Source organism: Cyrtonyx montezumae, unplaced genomic scaffold, assembly GCF_038088225.1.
Source record: "Cyrtonyx montezumae isolate F1298 unplaced genomic scaffold, pur_monq_1.0 scaffold_33, whole genome shotgun sequence".
Classification (NCBI taxonomy): domain Eukaryota; kingdom Metazoa; phylum Chordata; class Aves; order Galliformes; family Odontophoridae; genus Cyrtonyx; species Cyrtonyx montezumae.
The window spans coordinates 1,759,166-1,779,258 of record NW_027072038.1 but is presented as its reverse complement, the minus strand read 5'-3'; the positions used below and the strand labels follow the sequence as shown (position 1 = coordinate 1,779,258).

The following is a 20,093-nucleotide window of genomic DNA, read 5'->3' as shown; positions in this document are numbered from 1 at the left end:
GCTCGAGTACAGAGTTCTGAACATACTACTTACAGGCAGAGTGAAAAAGGTGGGATGTTTGGATTCATCCTCATATTTGCCTTCTGTTGAGCCTCCTGCCTCCACTGACTTCGAAGTGGTATTCTTACCAATCCCCATCGTTTCCAGTACGTCATGGACTTGCATACAGGATCCAAGAGAATACTTCTGGGTTGAAGGTCAGGTACTACCAGGACAGGTTCTTATTTAAACAGCAGCAGCTCCAGGAATCACAGAAGTCTTCAGCAATCCAGGTGGAATATTCAGGTCGTTTTTTCTAAATACTGTTAGCACCTAGAATTAGAGAGAAGATTTATTTTTTTCCTCAATTATCTAAGTTATATGCACAAACACAATCCCTGCAGACATGGTTCCTTTTCATGCTTGTGACTCATCAACACTCAGCATTCCTTCTCTTGATCTGATAATGAGTAGGTATCACTTAAAAATAAGGCTGATAGTATTTTAAGTACTTTCCAGGATGGGACTACTGTGATTATTCTCTCACCCTTTACTTGGGGTCTTCAATTATTAGTAGCATATTTAAATTCTGGCTTTGTTTCTGTTTCACAGTAATTTCTAAATAGGTTTTTGGGAAACAAAGCAAGCCTGTACTTCAGCTATGCAGAGATGCCAAACAGCTTGCTGTTCTACACCCATTGCAAACAATACTTGTGCTCCTTCAAAGGATTTCAGACCTAATCATGACTTCACTTCTGAATAGCTAAATTCTCCTTTTTAGAATGACATCTTTAAATACAGAGCACCCAGGAAGCTTAGATTAGAAGGACAGTGAAGCACTGAGCCTATTTCTGCCTATTACCCCAAATTATCCCCGTTTCTTGAGGGACTTTCAAAGCAAACTGCCTGATGATGTCAAAGCAACTGCTCCAGGGCAAAACTGAGCCTGCATTTTAATTGGCATCACTACTGTTTTGGCACAAAAACAGGAAAGATCATACACCTCACCAATTCTTTTGTTTTACCAGATGGGTCACTACAGTATAGTTTTCCCACATTTGCTCCTTAAAAGGAACATGCCAGTCCTTGGCTATTTACACTTCTGCCTTTTCCAAGACTAAGGAGCACAAATCAACCAATGTGAACCTAAAAACTTTCTGTGGGAAAGCATCAAACATTTCTGCAGCAAAACAAATTCTGCAAACTGTGGTTACTGGGACTACAAACAAATTAAGCATAGTTGCAGGCAGCTGTGGATGAAACAAGCTACACTACAGACAAAAGTACATGACAGAACCTGAAAAATACTCTTCAAAACCTTAATGAGTGAAATTTTCTGCAAAAACAGGAATGCATTCAGGCAGCAAAACCCCACTGCACATTGGCATTTCTTTAAAAGCAAGTTAATGACATTTTCAACCTAATTGCTGGAGATGGAAATGCAGCTAATGGACATTCAAAAAGCTCAGTTATGTGTACGTAAGAAAGCCAAAAAGTAGAGTTTGGTGTTTTTACTTAAACCTCCCTTTCAAAATATTGCTCAGGAAAATGCCAGCAGCTCAGATATCTACTGTAGCTGCAAGAATGAAACCTGACAAAGACCCTTCTGATGGAAGCAACTGACTGCTCAAAAAATTATAGTGTGTTAATATTTTAAGAACTCCTAACAGCTCTTAGCTGTCCATTTGCCAGAAAATTCTGGTTACTTGAAGTGAAGTAGATATTCATCTTTCAAAGTGATGTAGTTTTTCAAGACACAAAATATACGGGCAAAAGAAACCCTTGCTTGGGTGTTGAAATGCCCTTAAAGCATCCCTAATTAAATCAAAATGGAACAGAGAGAACATTCTTCAAATAAGGGCTTAATTAAGATTTGCTTCTCCAAGAAAATAGTAGCATAGCATAACTAATTATTTCTCGCTTGCAATTAAGACTAGAGGAGAGGATTAGTTCAAATATTCACCGGTCTTGACTTCTATAGAAAGCTTTTCCAGGTGAAGTATGGGGACAGGTGAGGTTTTGTTTGTTTTAATGGCAGAAGCACGTGGGATTTATTTTTCAAGCACAAAAAGTGTTAAAAGAAAAAAGGAATTTGTCTTTTTCTTTCAACACAGACATAAGTTATTCTCCAAGAAAACCAGTGATGGAGACAGGCTCAGTTTGCTCTGGCAGCTTACATATCTCAGGTTTGGAAAGGAAAAGGGAAAGGACAGAATTACACCTCCCTAACAAACACAGCCATGCCAACAAAGCACCACTGTAAGGGCTGGACCAGCAGGACAGTGCAGTTCAGGAGATCTGGTACAGTAAGCTTCTTAATTGGCATTGCCAGCATATGCATTGATGCCAAAGAAAAGACCGTATAATCTTACTTTATTTTGCACTGCACAACAGTAAGACTGTTATCTCCTCCACGATGATGTGATCGTTCCTTGGGAACTGTTCTTAAGAATTACATCAGGAGATCACACAAGCATGCTATGCCTTGTATTAATTCTTTAGAGCTGAAACAGAATAGTTAGAAAGGTACTTGGCTTGGAAGAGGGCTCCAAGATTACAGCAAAGTAATGACTCCAAACTAACAGACAAAAATAGCCCCATCTGCTATTTCCCTGGAGGAAGGTTGTGTTTGCATACACAACAGTGTCTGTACACACACCCAGGCATGTGCACACAGACACCACACATATGTATGTCAGGGGACAGTCCAAGCCAATGAGAACAAATCTCTTAAGTTTTACTAGCTCCTACTGAGTGATTAAACAGGCACTTACTGGCACAGATGATAGCCACGCACCTTCAGAATGCTTTTATTCTGCAGTGAGAAGTGTCAAACCAAAAGAGAAACCTCTTGGAGGCAGCAGCAGCACTATTTCCTGTGCATCCTACTGCAGGGAACCTGCTCTGGCAGTGGGTTGGACTAGGACATCTCCAAAGGTCCCTTCCAGCCCCTATGATCCAGAGATTATCAGAGCTCTTACCCAGATCGACCACAGCTAAACCAGCTGACTCAGACATTTTATAGCTCTCCACAATAAACCCAGCTGATCAGAAGCTGAAAATCTATGCAACTGGAAATGAAACTCATTTGAAAGCAGCTAAGTACACACAAGTTATCTGCTGCCTTGGCTCAAATACGACGGCTAGAAGTGAAATCACTGAAGAGCATTTATCTCTTTGAATACCAGGTTATCTTCAGCACTTTTCATGACTAACCCAGATAAGCCAGAAAGCAGGTGAAGGCCACATGCATCCTTTGACATGCTTCTCTATTGTTCTTTTTAAGATCTGGTACCACTACAGCAGTGTCTGGACAGAATGGCAGTCCTAAAGCTCTGCATTTCCACGGCACCTAATGCAACATTTTCAATGTTACCAAGGGAGCTCCTACTTCATTTGAAACAAGCTCAGGGAAAGAAAAAGCATTAAGAACCATTAGAGACTGGGATGCAAAATAGAAAACTAATCAAACTTAGCTACACATTTGCTCTTGCAGCTGATTCCCACCTTAAATAAAAACGTCCACTGAAGTATACAACGAAGGTTTTCCTACAGAGAAATCTGCCCCATCCATCAGGACAAGGTGAATCAGAAGTTACTATTTCACAAGCTACTGAACTGCATGCATGTCTGTCTTAAAGCTGATTTGAAAATCCATCCCTTGCTAGTTTCAACAGTTACGCTGGGCAGGACAGAAGATACATAAAGAGAACATAAAGAGCAATACAGAAAGAAAAAACAGACCACAAACCTCTTAAAAGAAGCACAAAACTGTCACACACACATCTTCTTCCTTATTTGCTTACATGCTTTGCTTTCTTTAAAGCAGCATCATTTTTTATCCACTTTTTGGCTGAATCACTTTAAAATTGTTCTCTGCTTCTTTTTTTCTGAGAGGACAAAAAGCATAAAACTTGCTTTTGTGGCATGCCATTTCATGGCATTCAAAACAAAAGCTCAAGGGTCTTCCCATATTTCAGCTGGATCATGCATCTCTCTAGCAGCTGAGTCAGGCTTGTCCTACAGAGACATTACTCAAAATACTTCAGAATTCTCACACCGATTTTCACAGCTGCTGAACCAGTGTAAAGCACAGCAGATAAATGCAATGGCAATGGAGTTTGAACACAACTCAAGTGTTGCACGCTGCATGGTGGTACAAACACAGTGTTCAACCCATGGAGGTCCAAAAGACAAGGAAGCCAGCTGCTGAAAGAGATAAAGGAGAATCCTAGCTAGCCTGAGACATGAGCACATCCCTCCTACCTCTTAGCATAACTGAAGTCACAAGTGGAATTAGCAAGTTAATCAGCAGCTGTGGTCATCTCCTGATTTCTACTGCAGGAGCTGACCTACATTTGGTGGCCTTTCACTGCCATGCAAGGGAAATATTTGGAAAATAAGCACCAAAGGCCTGGTTATAAAACAAGCTGGCGTTGAAAGCACATTCTTTAGCATGTACTGATGGAAAAGCTCCCAGAAGCAGGAGGTGTAGGTATGCCACCTGGTATGCACAAGTCACGTGCCCAGAGGAAGGAGCGACGCCGGAGCCAACGCAGGATCTTTTTGGCTTTTACAGATGGCTGAAGAGCCAAGATAGCTCAGCCTATTCCATCCACTAAGGAGATTAGAAGCAAATTAAGGTGACAGCTTAATTACAAACTTCAATTTATTAATTGTAATCTGTTGTCAGACTCGTGCAGGTATCAGCATCTTTCTTCCACAAGCAGAGATGATGCTCAGCCAGAAGCTGTCCAATCTTACAAACAAGGTTAGCTTCACCTAAATTTTATATAGAATCAGGGCACTTATTTATGGAATAGCCTGAATTGGAAGGGACCTTAAAGACCATCTAGCTCCAATGCCCTGTTGTTGTAAGGCAAGTAACCTGAACTTTGGCAGGATCTCTGATGTTCCATCATGTCCACTTCCAGGTATTTGGCACCTTTGAAAATCAAGGACATATTGTGTCTAAATATAAATCAAGACATCCTTTATGTCTGAGCCCGTACTTGGCAGTAGATGCACAACAGAGCTGTAGAAAGGAACCTGCACTCCCTACTTTGGGATGTTTTATTGTTAGATTACACCAAGTCTGTTAAGCCAAATTGAAAATCCCCTTCACTAACCCAGCAATAAGCACTGCAGAGCTGACCCTGGAGACTGCAACTAAAGATAAACAGCCTGTTCCAGCAGCGTCACACAATCATGCAAACTTGATTTACTTTGTTCAGTTAACAACAACAACAACAAAAAAGTGCATTTACACCAAAGTAGTTACTACTACTCTACAGCACTGAGGATGCTGCAGGACAGGGTTGCTTACGGTTTGGCTGCCAGATGACGTGGACTGATGGAGCCAGAGGAGGAGATGGTCACACAGCTGGGATCAGCACGAGAGCTTTCTGTGGAAGGCAGCGGGATGGATGCCAAGAGATCAGGGAAGTTTGGAAAGAAATCCTTCACTGAAGCACAGCGTCGAAGCGGTTAGGGAAACAGGAGCGCTTCTGCGTTTTCAGGACTGAAAAGCAGACAATCAAGGAATTTTGCAGAGGCTCCAATTAGATAAGTTTACTTACAGAGTACAGCCACCCTTGGCCAGACATGCAACTTGACAAAAAAAGAGAGGCAATTCCCAGTTAATTACAGAACAGCAGCTTTCTCCGTTTTGCCCTCAGCTTTGGTTACGCCAGTCAAACAAAATTTCTGTGCTGATTTTATGTCATTACAGTATTTAAAATAAACCAAAAACACCAAGAATTCTCTTTCTGTGATTAGACACACTTGGTCTTCCATGCATTAAAAGGGAGGCAGAGCAAATGGCATTTATATGAGTGCTCACTTTGCAGAGTCCTGAGCTGAGCTCTTCTTAACACCTGAAGATCCTCAGAGCAAGGTCTCCCCCTTTATTTTCCAGCCTGCTCACCTCAGCCATTCCCACCTGCTATTCAGCAGCATGAAGCCTGAGATACCACCTCTGAGAGGCTGTTCAAACTGAGCAGCACTTTGATAAAGCATCAAAGGACTTAAAACTAATGACCAAATTACAGGTAATCAAAAGAGCAGCAACATTCCAACTCCAAATTGTCTGTAAAGTTACTTGATGTTGGACTCTATGACCTTTAGGGGTTCCTTCCAACTCGGGGTATTCCATGATTCTGTGTTTTCCTACATAGGAAAAAGATCCCCCCCCTTTCCAAAGGGCTCATCAACAATCTCTCATCAGGAAGGCTAATAACGCCCAGCAATCTCTTTGCATTAAGCAACACGAGTCCCATCTGCAACCCCACAACCACAACTGCCTCAGCACTGGCCATCACTATTACATCTCAAGATCAGTGCTAAGATATCGTGTCTGTGAAGTCTCTACCTCAAAAACCAGATACATAGGTGTGCCCAGAAGGCATTTTTTCAGCCTTGCAGGGGATTTTGACCATCTAACAGACAAGGAAAAAGTTGCGTAGCTCCCACACCTAATCTTCTGTTGCTACATGTAAAAACTATCTCCTTGGTTTAGTCTTCGCTAGAGATTTCCTCAGGCTCTTTTGAAACACAGCCTCTTTGGTCTGGAAAATCCTTGGATTTGTCTCAACCACACGCCTGTTGCCCTTCCCATTGAATGAAATGGCACTAAACTGCTGCAGATAAGATTTTCTCCCTCCAATTAAGAGCAAGCTACATCCACACTCAAATAAACACGCTTTACATTCCCAAAGCACTTCCCCAAAAGACATCTCTTCCCCAAAAGTACTGACTATGCCCGCCCTTTCTAACACTTAACTTACAAAAAAAAACCAAGATTTAAGGAGCACTTCAAGAAGCTTTGGTCCCGAGCTCATTTCTCACTCCACTTCAAAGAACACCGTCAAAGCACCGATGTATTCCTCCTTTGTAGGCACTAATGAATTTTTAAGTAGTTGGTATTTTGACTACAGTCCAAACAGTATGTCTGAGCTGACCAACGTTATTAGCACATGCCTACACAACACCAAGCAGGAAAGTTATGCCCAGCTCAAACCTGCTGCTGATTTAAAGCACATTAGGTAAATCTCATTAACTTCCTATGTGAATCAGCTTGCTGAGAAGAGGACTCAAATCCGAGTGAATGAGATATTTAACAAAGGACCTTAAAGCTTTCAAAAACTATGCTTGGTTACTCTGATTATTGTAGAGTTAACATAGCTGTGATTCTAAATGAAAATACCTGAAATATTTACACTTCTGAAGCACACTGGTGAATGTGAAGGTGTGCCTTTGGTCAGAAATTCATCAAGCTTGCCCATTCCTCACAGCATTTCTCTCATTTTATTGTTCTAATCAGCAATGGCTTTGCCAAATTTTGTTGTAGTGGATGAGTCATTCTCCATAGGAGACCTATTTGATGCCCACAATGGTGTGCATTAAGAGTCCAATGGATTGGGCACAAAAGGAGCACCCTGAAGGAGCCGTAACACATTCTGAAGAAGTGAAAGCAAAATACAGGGAACAGTTTTGCAGCTTGATCCTACACAACTGATAGCAAGTGACACTTGCAATGCTTTCTAGCTAGTGACAGAATAAATAAAAATGAAATACTGTATTGCTGTTCTTTATGAAACACATTTCTACTTTACGGCTTTATTTTTAGCCAAGTACACCTCCATCTCTGTTTATGGTACACATTAACTTGATTTACAATAGCACACAGCCCTTACAGTCTCCCTGTGAAGCATTAATAATTGAAGAATTCAGATACCTCTGCATTATTACAGATGTTAATACATAGTTCATTAAGCTCCTTTACAGCACTCAGGCAGCAACCTGAGCACACGCTGGCTCTTTTCTCAGCTTCCTTTGTACTTTCACTTGGCACTTTGATAAAGCTATTTTTCTCCAAGACCTTAATCACATTTATAAGAAAAGATGAAGTTAGAGACTCGTCAAGGAAAAAATCCATTTATTAAGTGAACTGGGGTAATGTGCCAGCTTTCTCCTCTCTGCCTATGAAGCTCCTTTCCAAAGGCTCCACCACTCCTGAGTCTACTTTTGAAACAGATATTCCGTGCTGGAAGAAAACAACTTAAGTCCAGTAAATAATGTAAAACCAGTAATTGATTACACATGACATACAATGTACACACACACACACACACAGATAAACAGTTGCTTGTTAGCTTTACTTGAAATAACGGAGTATTTCCCCTCTATTTAAGATAAATTTATAATAAAAGATCTGGAATTCAAGAGACTTTAAAAACTAATCTAGATTACATACTTCTGGGGTCAAGTATTAAAACCTCTCCTTTAGGACACATCTCATTTCTTTTCCACCCATTTAGATATAAAAGGACTCCAAAGTTTACAGGTAAACAAGAAAAAAAAGTGAACACTCTTGAATCTCTCTTCACAACAACAATGATCATTTTAAAAGTCCCCAAAATTTTGAGTATATTGAAACCTAAGCTATGGAAAGTTTGAGGTGGTCAGGTTTAAGTTACCTCATTTAATAATGCCCTCATCACAGCACTGAGCTTTCACAGCTGTCCCTATGAACATGTGGACTTGGAGAAGCCCTTACCACCAGACTCACTTCTGGAGATCGTCTCAGGCAGTTCCTCCACGGCGTCTCTTCCAGTCCGTGCTCAGAGCAACAGTCCAAGCTGCAAGCCACAGCCTGAAAGGATGCAGGCATCAGACTTTTATAATCTGGTTGGGCTCACGACATTGTATAACTGTACTTTGCCCAATCAACATCTCTGCACATTACACAACGTTAAATGCAGGAAGACACCACATGGCCATAAATTGTTACTACATGCCTCCGCCACAGTTACAAAAGTGAGGGAAGGGACAGTATCCCCAAGTCACAGCAGAGAGCACATATAAGAACTGTGTATGGAGGTTTAAGAGCTTTGCATAACCCTGCCAGGGCCCTCAAAATCAAGCTGCATAAATATTTACATGCCAGACTCCCGCAGCTGTAATCGGGATGGGGAATTTTCTCCTCCCATCTCAGGGATGAACAAATTTGCATTTCCATAACCCTCAGTTGTGCAACTTGCAAGGAAATATCTTTATTAGCAATTAGCCACCAGATCCAAAAGCTCTGCTCCATAAGACAAGGTCTAGCAATCCACAAGAGCAGCAAGAACACAGAATGTGCCCCATGCTGGACCCCTTCACTTCACTAATGGAACAGCTGTATCACAGAGATGCTCAGAGCCTGAGATGGAAAAAGAGACCGGAATAGGAGAGACTTAAAACTACAAAAATCCTGTGAATTAATAATGTGTGGTATGTCCTCATCTCCCTGACCTACCTTTATTTCTGGATGAGGATGGCACTGCCTTAAGGGGATGTGGCTGCAGAAGAAGGACCCTTTGCTTGCTCTAAACACCATTCCTCACTCCCTGAAGTTTCTCATGTAGATGCACAGCATTATCATCCCTCCAGGAAGCACTTTAGATTTGCCAAACCCTGCCCCCCCCAGTATGAGGGAAAAGCAGCAACCTTTCCACAAGATTGTGGTGTTAATGAGCCACCACTGCTGCTTTTACAGCCAGCGTCACAGTCGTTTAAACAGGCCCATGCAAAGCAGCACTCAGCAGTGGGATGCTGCCCACATTTTACCCGAAACACACCTTTTGAACCCAAAATTGAGGAGGCAAAGGCAAGCCGAGGGCGCCACCTAGCTCCATTTCCTATGGAGCAGAGTGCAATTTGCAAAGTTCATCACAGACTGCCACAGCTTGCTTCACTGGGGCATGGGCACAGACAATGGCTCATGTTTGTTCTTCCATCTAAGTATGAACCACTGAATAGGGCATGTTTCATTGTTATTACACGTTACTTTTTAGTCATCATTCATTAAGAACTCACAATATAAAGTCAATAATATCCAATGATAATTCTGTGTAATGTGTGCATATATAAAAACATTTTCCAGCATTCAGTCTCCACTTCAAAGAGATGTTGAAAAGTTCCCTCCTCCATTTGCTCATTTTCCGATTCTTAACTTCTTTCCTTGGCTCTTGGCTTCCAATTCCCAATGTTTGTGCTGAATCTGACCCACAAAACCCAAAACATTTGTTAAATCTGGTGAAGAGAAAGCTTATAGCCTCTAATACAAGCATCACCGTACCTGATGTTTTAAGGCCACAAAGCAACAGCTGTACAACAGCTTCACAGACAGCCCATGAGGTTGTTCATACTACAGAGGAGTATGCTGGAAATCATTTCAGGTTCAAGACAAGTTGTGCTCCCTGTAAGCACATCTAACATCTGTGAACCTTACAGGTTCCTCCTCTTGACTCGGGATAATCTATGATTCTGTAAGTATGCAATTAATGGCAAAAAAAAAAGTCAGTGCTGGAAAAAACAAACAAGACACCAGCTTTTTCAATAGGAGTCTAATGACTCCTCATCTCCAATGTCTAGATTTCTTTTAAATAGTCATTAAAAAAAAGAGAAAAAAATAAGAACCAGGAACTGGATGTCAAAGTTCAAAGTATTAATTAAGTTCAACGCCAGCAACGTTGCTTAAGTATTCCGTTAACCAGGACTTGTATATTAACCTTCCCATTAAGGCTAATGGGTTCAAAGTTCATCATCAGGTAGTGGACAATTTCATCATTACAAAGATTTGTTTCTGGTTACTTAGTATTTATACTCAATCATTGAGTTCAAACAAACCACCTGCTAACCTGGAGGCCTTCACTCAAAGCCCAGCTTCCACCATCGGCCGGACAGAACTAATTGCTGGTTGTTTGCACGAAATTGCTTGCAGTGAATAGGTACTTAATCACTGCTCCGCTCAAAATGAATGCTAATTCAAGATGTTAATCTTACAACTACCGTTTCAAGACAGCACAGTATTATACACTACATTTTCAGTCTGTAACAACACAAAGAACAGGAGGGAATGTAGTGAGAACACAAAAGGGGGATTTTATGCTGTAGCACAGCAGTCTTCATCTTCTGGATCAGCCTGGAACAGGAGGAATCTCCAAGATCAGCTTGCTCTCTTTTCAGCTGACCCACTAAGCCTGTTTTACGCAAGCGAGCAGTGTCAGCGGTGTGTTTTACTTACTGTAATTCAAACCTTCTGGGAAGGTTTATGCATTGCTGCATTTTATTGATGGAAGCGAAATCACAGCCGACAATTTATCTTCCACTTCTCTACGCAGGAAGCAGACTGTCGTAACGATCCTGCATAACCAGTCATCATTTTTATGCCCCGCTTAATATTTGAAGCTTGAGCTGACAGAAGTACCTCTCGTGGTTGAGGATGTTACTCCTCGGAGTTCACTTCTGATTACTGTAATAAAATCCAATTTTGTGCCTCCTTCCCAGTTATACAGTGCTCAGTTTAAGCATGAAACAAATACTTCAGAGAGTCATAGCTGAGTGCTTGCTGCAGACACACACTGGTGAACCGACAGTTTACAGGCAACATTTTGAGCATGCAGTATTTATTCTGAGGACAGTTTAGCAGCACTCAGATTTAGGACAACACTCTTCTTTGAAGGCTCTTGTTTTTTCCTATTGAAAAGCATCTCTGTGTACATGGATGGAGCACAGTGGTGAACTCCTACGACTGAACCTGATAATAACATGATCCAGAGACCACAAGCACCTGGTAACTAAATCATTACTTTGGACCTTCAGATGTTGCCAGGTAATAACAAGAAAAACAAACACCACAAAAGGCAAATCTGATGCAATCACTGCAAAACTGTTAAGAAGAGGTCCTCTGTTCCACAACTTACTGAAACAAGGAATAAAGAAAGCCCATTCCAGCAGAGCAGGTGGCACACAGTACTCAGCTGTCGGAATGCACCCTTTGCAGAGCAAGAGTCAGAAAGAGACATCGCCTTTGCAAGAAAATCCTGTTGAAAAAGGAGTGGGTGAGGTGAAGGATGCCATCATAATGGTGGCCAAATGATGGCTCAGTGAGTATTCTTCCTACCGAAGTCCTAACAAATTTGCAATCTTTAACACCAGAGAACTAGAAGATGCACACACAAGACAACAGCATGACATATTAGTAAACACATGCACTTCAATCCTTTTTTTTTTCCTTTTTGAGCCCTGAATTCAGGCCGTGTTACCACTTTTCTCACAACTTCTGCAATCACAATATTTTTTAAATTCTAGGGTTTGAGAAGTAATTCAAAGTTAGAACACAAAAAGTAATTGCTAGATGGAAGTGCCTTTAAAAATACCTAGGGTTGATTTCTGTTCAAGAAATACAAAATCACTGTCAAGAAAGAACAGGAGTGAAGCCAAAGCCATATACTCCAAATGTGCTCCAAAAATTATTAATGATGAAGGAATGTGCTTTCTGTGACCTTCTATTCTATCCACGTGCTCATAAACTAAACCACCCACCTATGTCTCTTCTGGACCCCCAGGTATGTTCGCAATTAGCAGCCCAAGCTCACATCACTATACCCTGAGGGCTGACAAAGGCAAAAGCAGTTCGTAGGTCAATACAGCACTAATGGAGCCTGCTGGATGCCACCCTCACAGCATCATTACTTTCAACATCCCCATGTGCCCAGGGAAGCACTGTCAACATCACCACATGCTTAGAAGACAGCATTCAGCCCAACTCAATGCTCAGCAGCTCAGCCAAGAGAACAGCACACACCTAACCCAACAAGGCCACATACCCAACAAGCCAAAACTTAACCCATGAACTGCAAAAATCAGTGATGTAATCAGCAACCTGTAGACCACAAAAAGCAGTGGATATGCAAATCTATACATTAAGTCTGGACCTGCAACATCTGTTGGCATTATTTTGCTGCTACCATTTAGGCAGCACACACACATTTTAGCTTATCTACCTTATTTTTTGACTGCAAATGGTTTCAAAAGTACAGGTTATTTATCAGTTTAGAGAAAGAAAACAGCTGATCTGGTAACAGGCTATGCAAAGAACATGGAAAGTTCCATCCCTCAGCTGAAGTTGCTGTTATTTTCATTTTCTAAAGGCAAAACATGTTTATACAAAAACCAACCTTACAGCTTCGACTTCAATACGCTGTTTGCTTGGAGATCCACCTGCACTAAAGAGTGTCCAGGCAGGCTGAAATCTCCAGCTGCAAAATTAAACATTGTAAAAGAGGGAGGGAAAGCAGATAGCCACACTTCTGTTTGGCAATCCTGGTCTCCCATTCACAGTTCAATAAGCAAATGGCAAATGCAGCTTCACAGCACTGCCCAAACTGCCCCCTCACACCAGTCCCAAACTCCTCCGTCTGAAATGAAAAAGCCCTTTTAATCTTCAAAGCATGGCCACAAGTCAATCTCAAACTTAGCACACTTTTTAATTTTCTTTTTAATTATCCAGCTGGGAGAGCTATGCCCTCTTTGCTCAGTGACCTTTCATTCCTTCAGGATTATTTCAAGAAATCTTTCCTGGGAATGATCAGCAAATTTATACCACTTGCAGAGGAAATGCTTCCAAGCATCCAAGCACTGAGAGAGAGAGAGAACACAATTGTGTGCCTTTGTACAGGAAGCTATTCCGGGGGCAACCCAGTAACTGGGGTAACCCAGCAGAGCACTCTGCTCTGCAGGGCAACTATCTTCTGGCTTCAAACCAGTGACTGCTGCAGGCACAATTCTGACATCTATCCCAATACGTTTCCAGAAAGCAGTTGTTGCTGTACTGAGATTCAGAGTTCTTGGCTCCAGAAGAGCAGAATTTCTTTCTGCTGGATCTGGTTGAAGGCAAGAGTGAAGCTGACAGCTACTGGTATGGAGATTTTTGTACCAGCTGCTGCTGACCAAACGTCGGTCCTGTGAGCTCAGGTCTCAGAGCATAGTTTGGTTTGCCACAGCCAGAGCCACAGGGATAAATCAAGTCATTACAGCCATTAACGATTTTTAAGTTAACACCAGCACTTACTCCCTGCCCACACACTAAACAACTGCATGCAACCCTGCACTTGATTCCCACACCAATTACTAATTTATTAATTTCACAACAAGCCTGGAAGTGTTTATACAGACAGGCTCGTGTTTAACCAGACCTGCTGGTTAACTTCCCCTACTCATCTTTCAGGCAGACGGGGGTGAAAGTGCCTACATGGTCAGCAGTCACAACCTAACTCCTCCTCAGTGTGCATGTGCTGACCATGCTTGCTGCTTGAGACGTCAGTGTGCATCACCACCGCAGTCCTCCAGCCCTGCAGGGACAAGCAGCAGAGACCAGAGGTAACAGGACCTGTTGGAACATCTAACCTGCATGTCACTGGGCACATTAACACAGAGAGACACAGGGTGGAACCTACCCAAGAGCTCTGAATGTTACTCTCCATACGTAAGCAGGTGATTAACAATACAATTAACCATATTTGCAGGGTATTAAGTGTCCCCACAAATTCTTCTCTAGTGGAAGGGGTAGGAGTTGGACGGCCCATTTAATACTGAACTGATCATTCAGAATAAGAGCAAAAAAGATGCATGATTCCAACAGGGTTCGCATAACTTATAATAGTGCTCATGCCAATTATAGCTTATTGAAAGATTTCTTTTTTCCCAGCATGACATGCCTGTTAAGAAAAGTATTTTGGCAATGTTTAATGGAATATTTCTTTAGGGTTGTTTTGCTGGAAAAACCCACTTTTTTAGCAAGTATACTGTGATTTCAATATTTCATCCTCCTGCTTTCTGCATTTTCAGGGCTTCTTTGCAGATGTCTATTTAGCACCACTTGAGAAAAAAAATCACAATTACTCTTAGTTAACTGGCATTACTTAGAGAACTGCTATTTGGAGTAATATCATTTAGTCATACATTTTGCCCTCGAACAACATTTTCCATTTGAATAATTAAGAGGAGAAAAGACCAATACAGATAGAGTCCCCTTTGAAGATACTCACACGCTGTGCTCTCTCCATAATAAACCTATTACCTGCCATTCAGCAACACATTATCTGTTACAACAGCCTCCAGAACAATAACACCAATTAGTCTCGGATCCTTAATGCTCCTTGCTCCAGTGGTGGTTCTGAAGGTTTAGGAAGCAAGCAGCGTTACACCTGGGCAAGATTCAAACCTGGGCTACCACGGACCATGACATCCTCACCAAAACAGAACAGCCAAGGGGCAAGGCCTGATAATCTGTGGGGTTTAAGCTCGTTTATACCAAGAAACTCAACAGGAAGCTTAACCGACTCAATTCGATCGTGCCTTATTAGACACCTTCAGGAAAAGCACCAAACATTTTCAATCCCTTCTAAAAAGGAAGGCTCATTAGCAATGGATATTTACAAGAGCTCAAAATTACAGGAGCTCCTTTCCTTCTGCTGAAGGATCTCTTCAGATCGGTGTCTTTATGAGAAGGGCTTACACAGCACAGCAGCAATAACTTGGGTCCATCTTCTGTTATCTACAAACAAGAGAGGCAGGCAATGACAACACCAGCTCACTGGAAAGCCTGACTCAGAGTTCATACCTCACTGCGTGGCTAGTGGTCCAGGGGAGAGCAAGCAGTATGGCCACGCAGCACCAGAGATGCTATCTTATGTCAAGACAGATTTTCTGTGCTCTTAGGTCAATACACCACAAACTGAGCAGCTCTCATTCATATTTCTCTTTCCATCTAGAATCTGCTCTCATTCATTCTTCACTTTCCAGCTAGAACAAATAAATAGAGCAAGTAAACAGATCCACTATCTTAATTACTATAATAAAAAGAGAACACTTCTTATTTTCTATTCTTTCTAAATAACCATCTCCCCCTCCCCCTCACCCCCCCCCTTTCTTTTGGGTTTTAAAAGCAACTACAAGCCAAAATATGCCACATATAAGCAACAAATGCCTAACAGCCTGAATACAACAGCACAGCCCTATAAAATTACACTGTTAATAACTATCACGATGATAATAGCTGTTATGCTCAGCATAGACTGAGCATTTCACACACAAAACTGAATGATACCAACACAAATATCCACTTCCAGCACCAGCAAACAACCAATACCTGTTGCTGTTCCTCTTCATGAAGGACACAGAACAGCATGAGAATAACACAGCTATGCCTTACTGTTCTGCACAGCAGGGAGCTCCATTTTAATCTTTTTTCTTTTTATCAGCCTGGAGCCCAATTGGTCCTTGGGTTTGGCACATTCACAGTGAAACACTTGACAGAAACGAGAGCTGTTTAAACCTTTATCAGAAGCTCTGATCTATTGAAGTACACTCAAGGAAACGTTTCTGGAATCAGGAACATCCATGCCAGCTTGGAGAAACAATTCATTTTGCAGCTGGTGCTTCCACGAGCAGTAATTTTCATAAACATATGCAAAAGAAAGGATATGTTTTCTTTGCTCAGGTACGGTAAGACTCTGAATACAGAGACCTACAGTGATACATGGAGTAAAAATTGCAGAACTCAGGGTTTTTCCTGCCACATATTTAGACATAGTCTAACTTTATCACAAGGCAGGCAAATAAACAAGATTTTATTTTCCTTAAGTAATCAATACAACCTTGAGTACTGATGAGAATATATATACATAAGCACTTTCTTCCCACAAGCACAACAAAACACTAACCCCATATACTGAAATGCAAGGCAAGAGACCAGAAAATAGAAGCCCTGAAAATCATTACACTTTGTACAAGAAAACCACAAGTACCAAGTACAAATGTAACTAAGAGCAAAAGCAAGAAGTCAGATTTGCATTAGGGAGCACCTTCTTCTCATGGATTTGCAGAGCACTGAAAGCTGGGTGCAAACGACCAGCACATGAACCACCCCATCACATAAACAAATAAGACCGACTGGTTTGGGTACCTTCTTCTTCAATCTCCCTAACTGCCCCTTATTCTCTTCACTTCTATAACTTTCCAAGCAGAGTAACAGCCAGCATGCCACTAAAGCATTGCCTCAGGCTGCGATTTCATGGCCATGCAACAATTAAGGGTAAACCCAACTAAAATGTGTTACTACTTTTATAGCCTGAACTTACTCAAGGAATCTACACACAAGGCTAATGCCTAGGAATTTAAGTGCACAGAAATCCCTTAAATATCCTTTTTTACTTGCCTGCTACGACAGCATTCCTGTCTACAGTGCAGTCTCAAAATGCTTCAGCCAACTGTTCATATGACAGGCACAGCAATAATTTGATGTGAAAAGAAATTCAGACAAGAACTTTGGGGGTCATGCAGCCATTTGATATCTGTCCCATGAGTCATCCCATTTCAAAACCATCACCATGGTGAGTCAACCTCATATTTATACTCATATTTCAAGCAACTTCAGCCTAAAGGAAACAGTACAAAGTTAACAATGTCTCTAGTCATAAGGGGCACAGCAAGCTAACACTGGTTAAATCCACACGTGATTACTGTATAGATGTATGCATGTGCATAAATGAATGCTGGTCTTGCTGCCACAGACCCTAAAAGCTCAACACACTTACAGGTACCTCATTGCTACTTTCAGCTCCTCAACACAATGGCAAATGGACAAATCTGCTCCTTAAAAAAATACAACCATCAGACAAAGCTCAAAAATAAAACCCTCAGACAGAGCTCATCTCCTCTGGCATTTTGCTGACGCAAGTACAAGATCAAAGCATCACTCATTCAAAGGAGGAAGATACACTGGTCTCCATAGTGTACATTCAACCATGCCATCACGCATGGTGCGCATGACATTGATTTGGTACTGGACTGATGTTAACATCCAGCACTGAAAAACTGTTTGTCAATATCTAATCTCCTAAAGCACATTGGGAGAGCAGAAGACAGGATGTGCACAGCACGTTACTATGCACAGGGTACTTCTGATGCTATATACATTCTTCTTGTTATGTTTGGAAAGGGAAGTTGCAAACTTTTTACATCGAGTGCAAGGTATAAAGCTAAAGCAGGAGACTTCACAGGGACTCCTCTCCCCTCTTCCTTCCTTTCCCCACCACTGCCAGCAATGTGTCAACAGCCCAACCCTTTCCTAAGGAGGTACCACTTCTCCTTTCATGGCCAAATTACCAAAACAAGAAATTCCCAATGAAGATCCTTCCCTAACTGAAGAACACGTGGATAGTAGACATTTCCTTCCCATAACCTACCATCAGACTTTTCTCTCTTTAACCAAACTGTCATAAGACCACTTCTACCAGTTAGAAACATTTAACCATAACACGTTTGTAAGAAACATGCTCCCCAGATCTGACAGAAGCACGACACAGCATCACAAAGTTAGCACAATGTTTTAATGCAATCCATCCCTGGGAACAGCTCAGAAACATGGCAAATAGCTTTCATTTTAAATGATTTACTTTAATGCTGCCTTAGGCTCCATCATGCTGCACATCTCTTTACTCATCCTGACTGCCAATATTCTCTTCCTGCAGCTTTCAAGTCAAATAAACCACACTGTAACTGCAGTCAGGCCGTTTCATGACCACTAAGGCTCCATAAATAAGAGCACTTGATACAAATAAATTTTTTGGTAATACATGAACCATCATCGTCAATGCAGAGAAACTGCTTCCTGCAGCCATCTGCATTTTCTCTTCCTACCATAAACGTCTCAAGGAGTGTTTGAAAGTAAGATAAATCTACAGAGAAAATGGCTCCAGAAGAATCTTTTTGGTCTTGGGTTTTCTTCCTAATTTTTGTACGTGGTTCACACAAAGATATCGAAAGGAATAAACCCTTCCAAAAGCACCTTGCAAAGGACACTGCACTTAACTGAAACAGCTCACAAGGGCGTGCTGCTTTCCTTCCCTTTGACCACAGATCAGAAGAGTTCAACAGCAGCAGGTCAGACTGGGCCATTAGGGCAGTTTAGCAGCCACTTCCTCAGGAATCCATACTAAAGACGAGCAAAGCTGCAGTCGGGTAGTTCTGAACAGCATACAGAGCACTCCACTAAGCCCCACTCAGCGCTGTAAGAAAGCCCAGGCTACAGAGGATGTTAATTTAACACTTTGGGACATAATCGGAGAAAAAAAAAAAAACGCAGACAGGCTCAAAGAATGAAAACCCAACCTGTCTTATTTTCAAACTGAGAAGTAGTACTGCACACAAATGCACCATCCTCTTACTAAGCCCCTGAAACAAACATGAGGAAAACCCACCGTCATACCACGTCCTGTTTGGATTGGTTTCCCCACCTCCCCAAATACCATCAGTATCCTGAACTCCTCCCGAAGAAAACAGTCTCCAGACCAGCAACACCAAAAAAAAAAAAGCCAACAAACAACCCCACGACTCTTATTTCTCTAGTGGAATTCAGCTCCCTGTTAGCATCTAGTACAGAAGATGTAAATTCTCCTATTAGCAGTCTAAATAATAATAAAAATGAGATCTACATGCCTGTGGCTTAAGGTACCAACAGAGCAGATTAAAATTCCCCACGTAACTTTGGTTGCAACACAAAATGTAAGCTTTCATGGTCTAACCCCAAGAAGCTCCGTGACATCTTTGAGCACCAGCAGCACCTCTTTACATCTACTCAATGTGAGGGCCGATGCCTTTGAGAAAACATGCATCAAACCTCACCCTAGCTGAGTGCAGAGTTTAAGACACGTGACAGACTGGGATGGATTTTAAACCCCAAAAACTTGGCTTGTTAAGGAACAGGCAGGACCCAACCCACCCCAGCTCCTTCCCTTATCCCCAGGGCTCCGACAAGACATTCTCAACTCCAATTTGCATCTTTCCCAAAGCCGAAGGCTAGTTTAAATCCACGATAAAAATCTCAGGGGTTGTTCAACCTCACTGCTAACCCAAGGCTGAATCTGTTCCAGCGCAACTCCTGGTTAACACTGCTACAATTTCAGGCTACGTGGATCACGACTTAAACCTGGGAGCGCAGTTACAAAAGCTCATCAACTACAAATCCAATTGTTCTACGTATCTCCAGGATTATTTTACACTTTACTAATCTGAGTTCCTTGCTGTGATAATCCCTTACCTCTAATGAAATCTTTCAGTAGATCAAGGTGTGCAGTGCTGGCGTCTTGCTCTGGAAGGGTGCAGCACTCCCAACAGACTGCTCCAGCGTTTGTTCTGCTTCTCCACTTGGTTTTCCAGCCTGCATCAAACTCTGGGTGCCAGCAGAACCCACTATCCACTACCAGCTCCTATTTTAAGCTTAAACT

The 20,093-nt window shown here is 41.8% G+C and overlaps 1 protein-coding gene across 3 annotated transcripts in view; it reads right to left on the bottom strand.

The window, feature by feature from the left end:
* SLC23A2 (solute carrier family 23 member 2) overlaps positions 1 to 20,093 on the bottom strand; it is a 49,061-nt gene that overhangs the window by 27,603 nt on the left and 1,365 nt on the right. The window contains exons 2-4 of one of the 3 annotated variants that reach the window (XM_065745143.1): positions 8,537 to 8,632; positions 5,306 to 5,500; positions 34 to 312 (exon numbers count right to left, since the gene is read on the bottom strand). In XM_065745143.1, the coding sequence (XP_065601215.1) occupies positions 34 to 165 (132 nt within the window). In that variant the 5' untranslated portion in view covers positions 166 to 312; positions 5,306 to 5,500; positions 8,537 to 8,632. Of the gene's footprint in view, positions 1 to 33; positions 313 to 5,305; positions 5,501 to 8,536; positions 8,633 to 19,906; positions 19,923 to 20,093 lie in introns of those variants that run through there. The other 2 variants (XM_065745145.1, XM_065745144.1) reach the window with 2 other exon arrangements.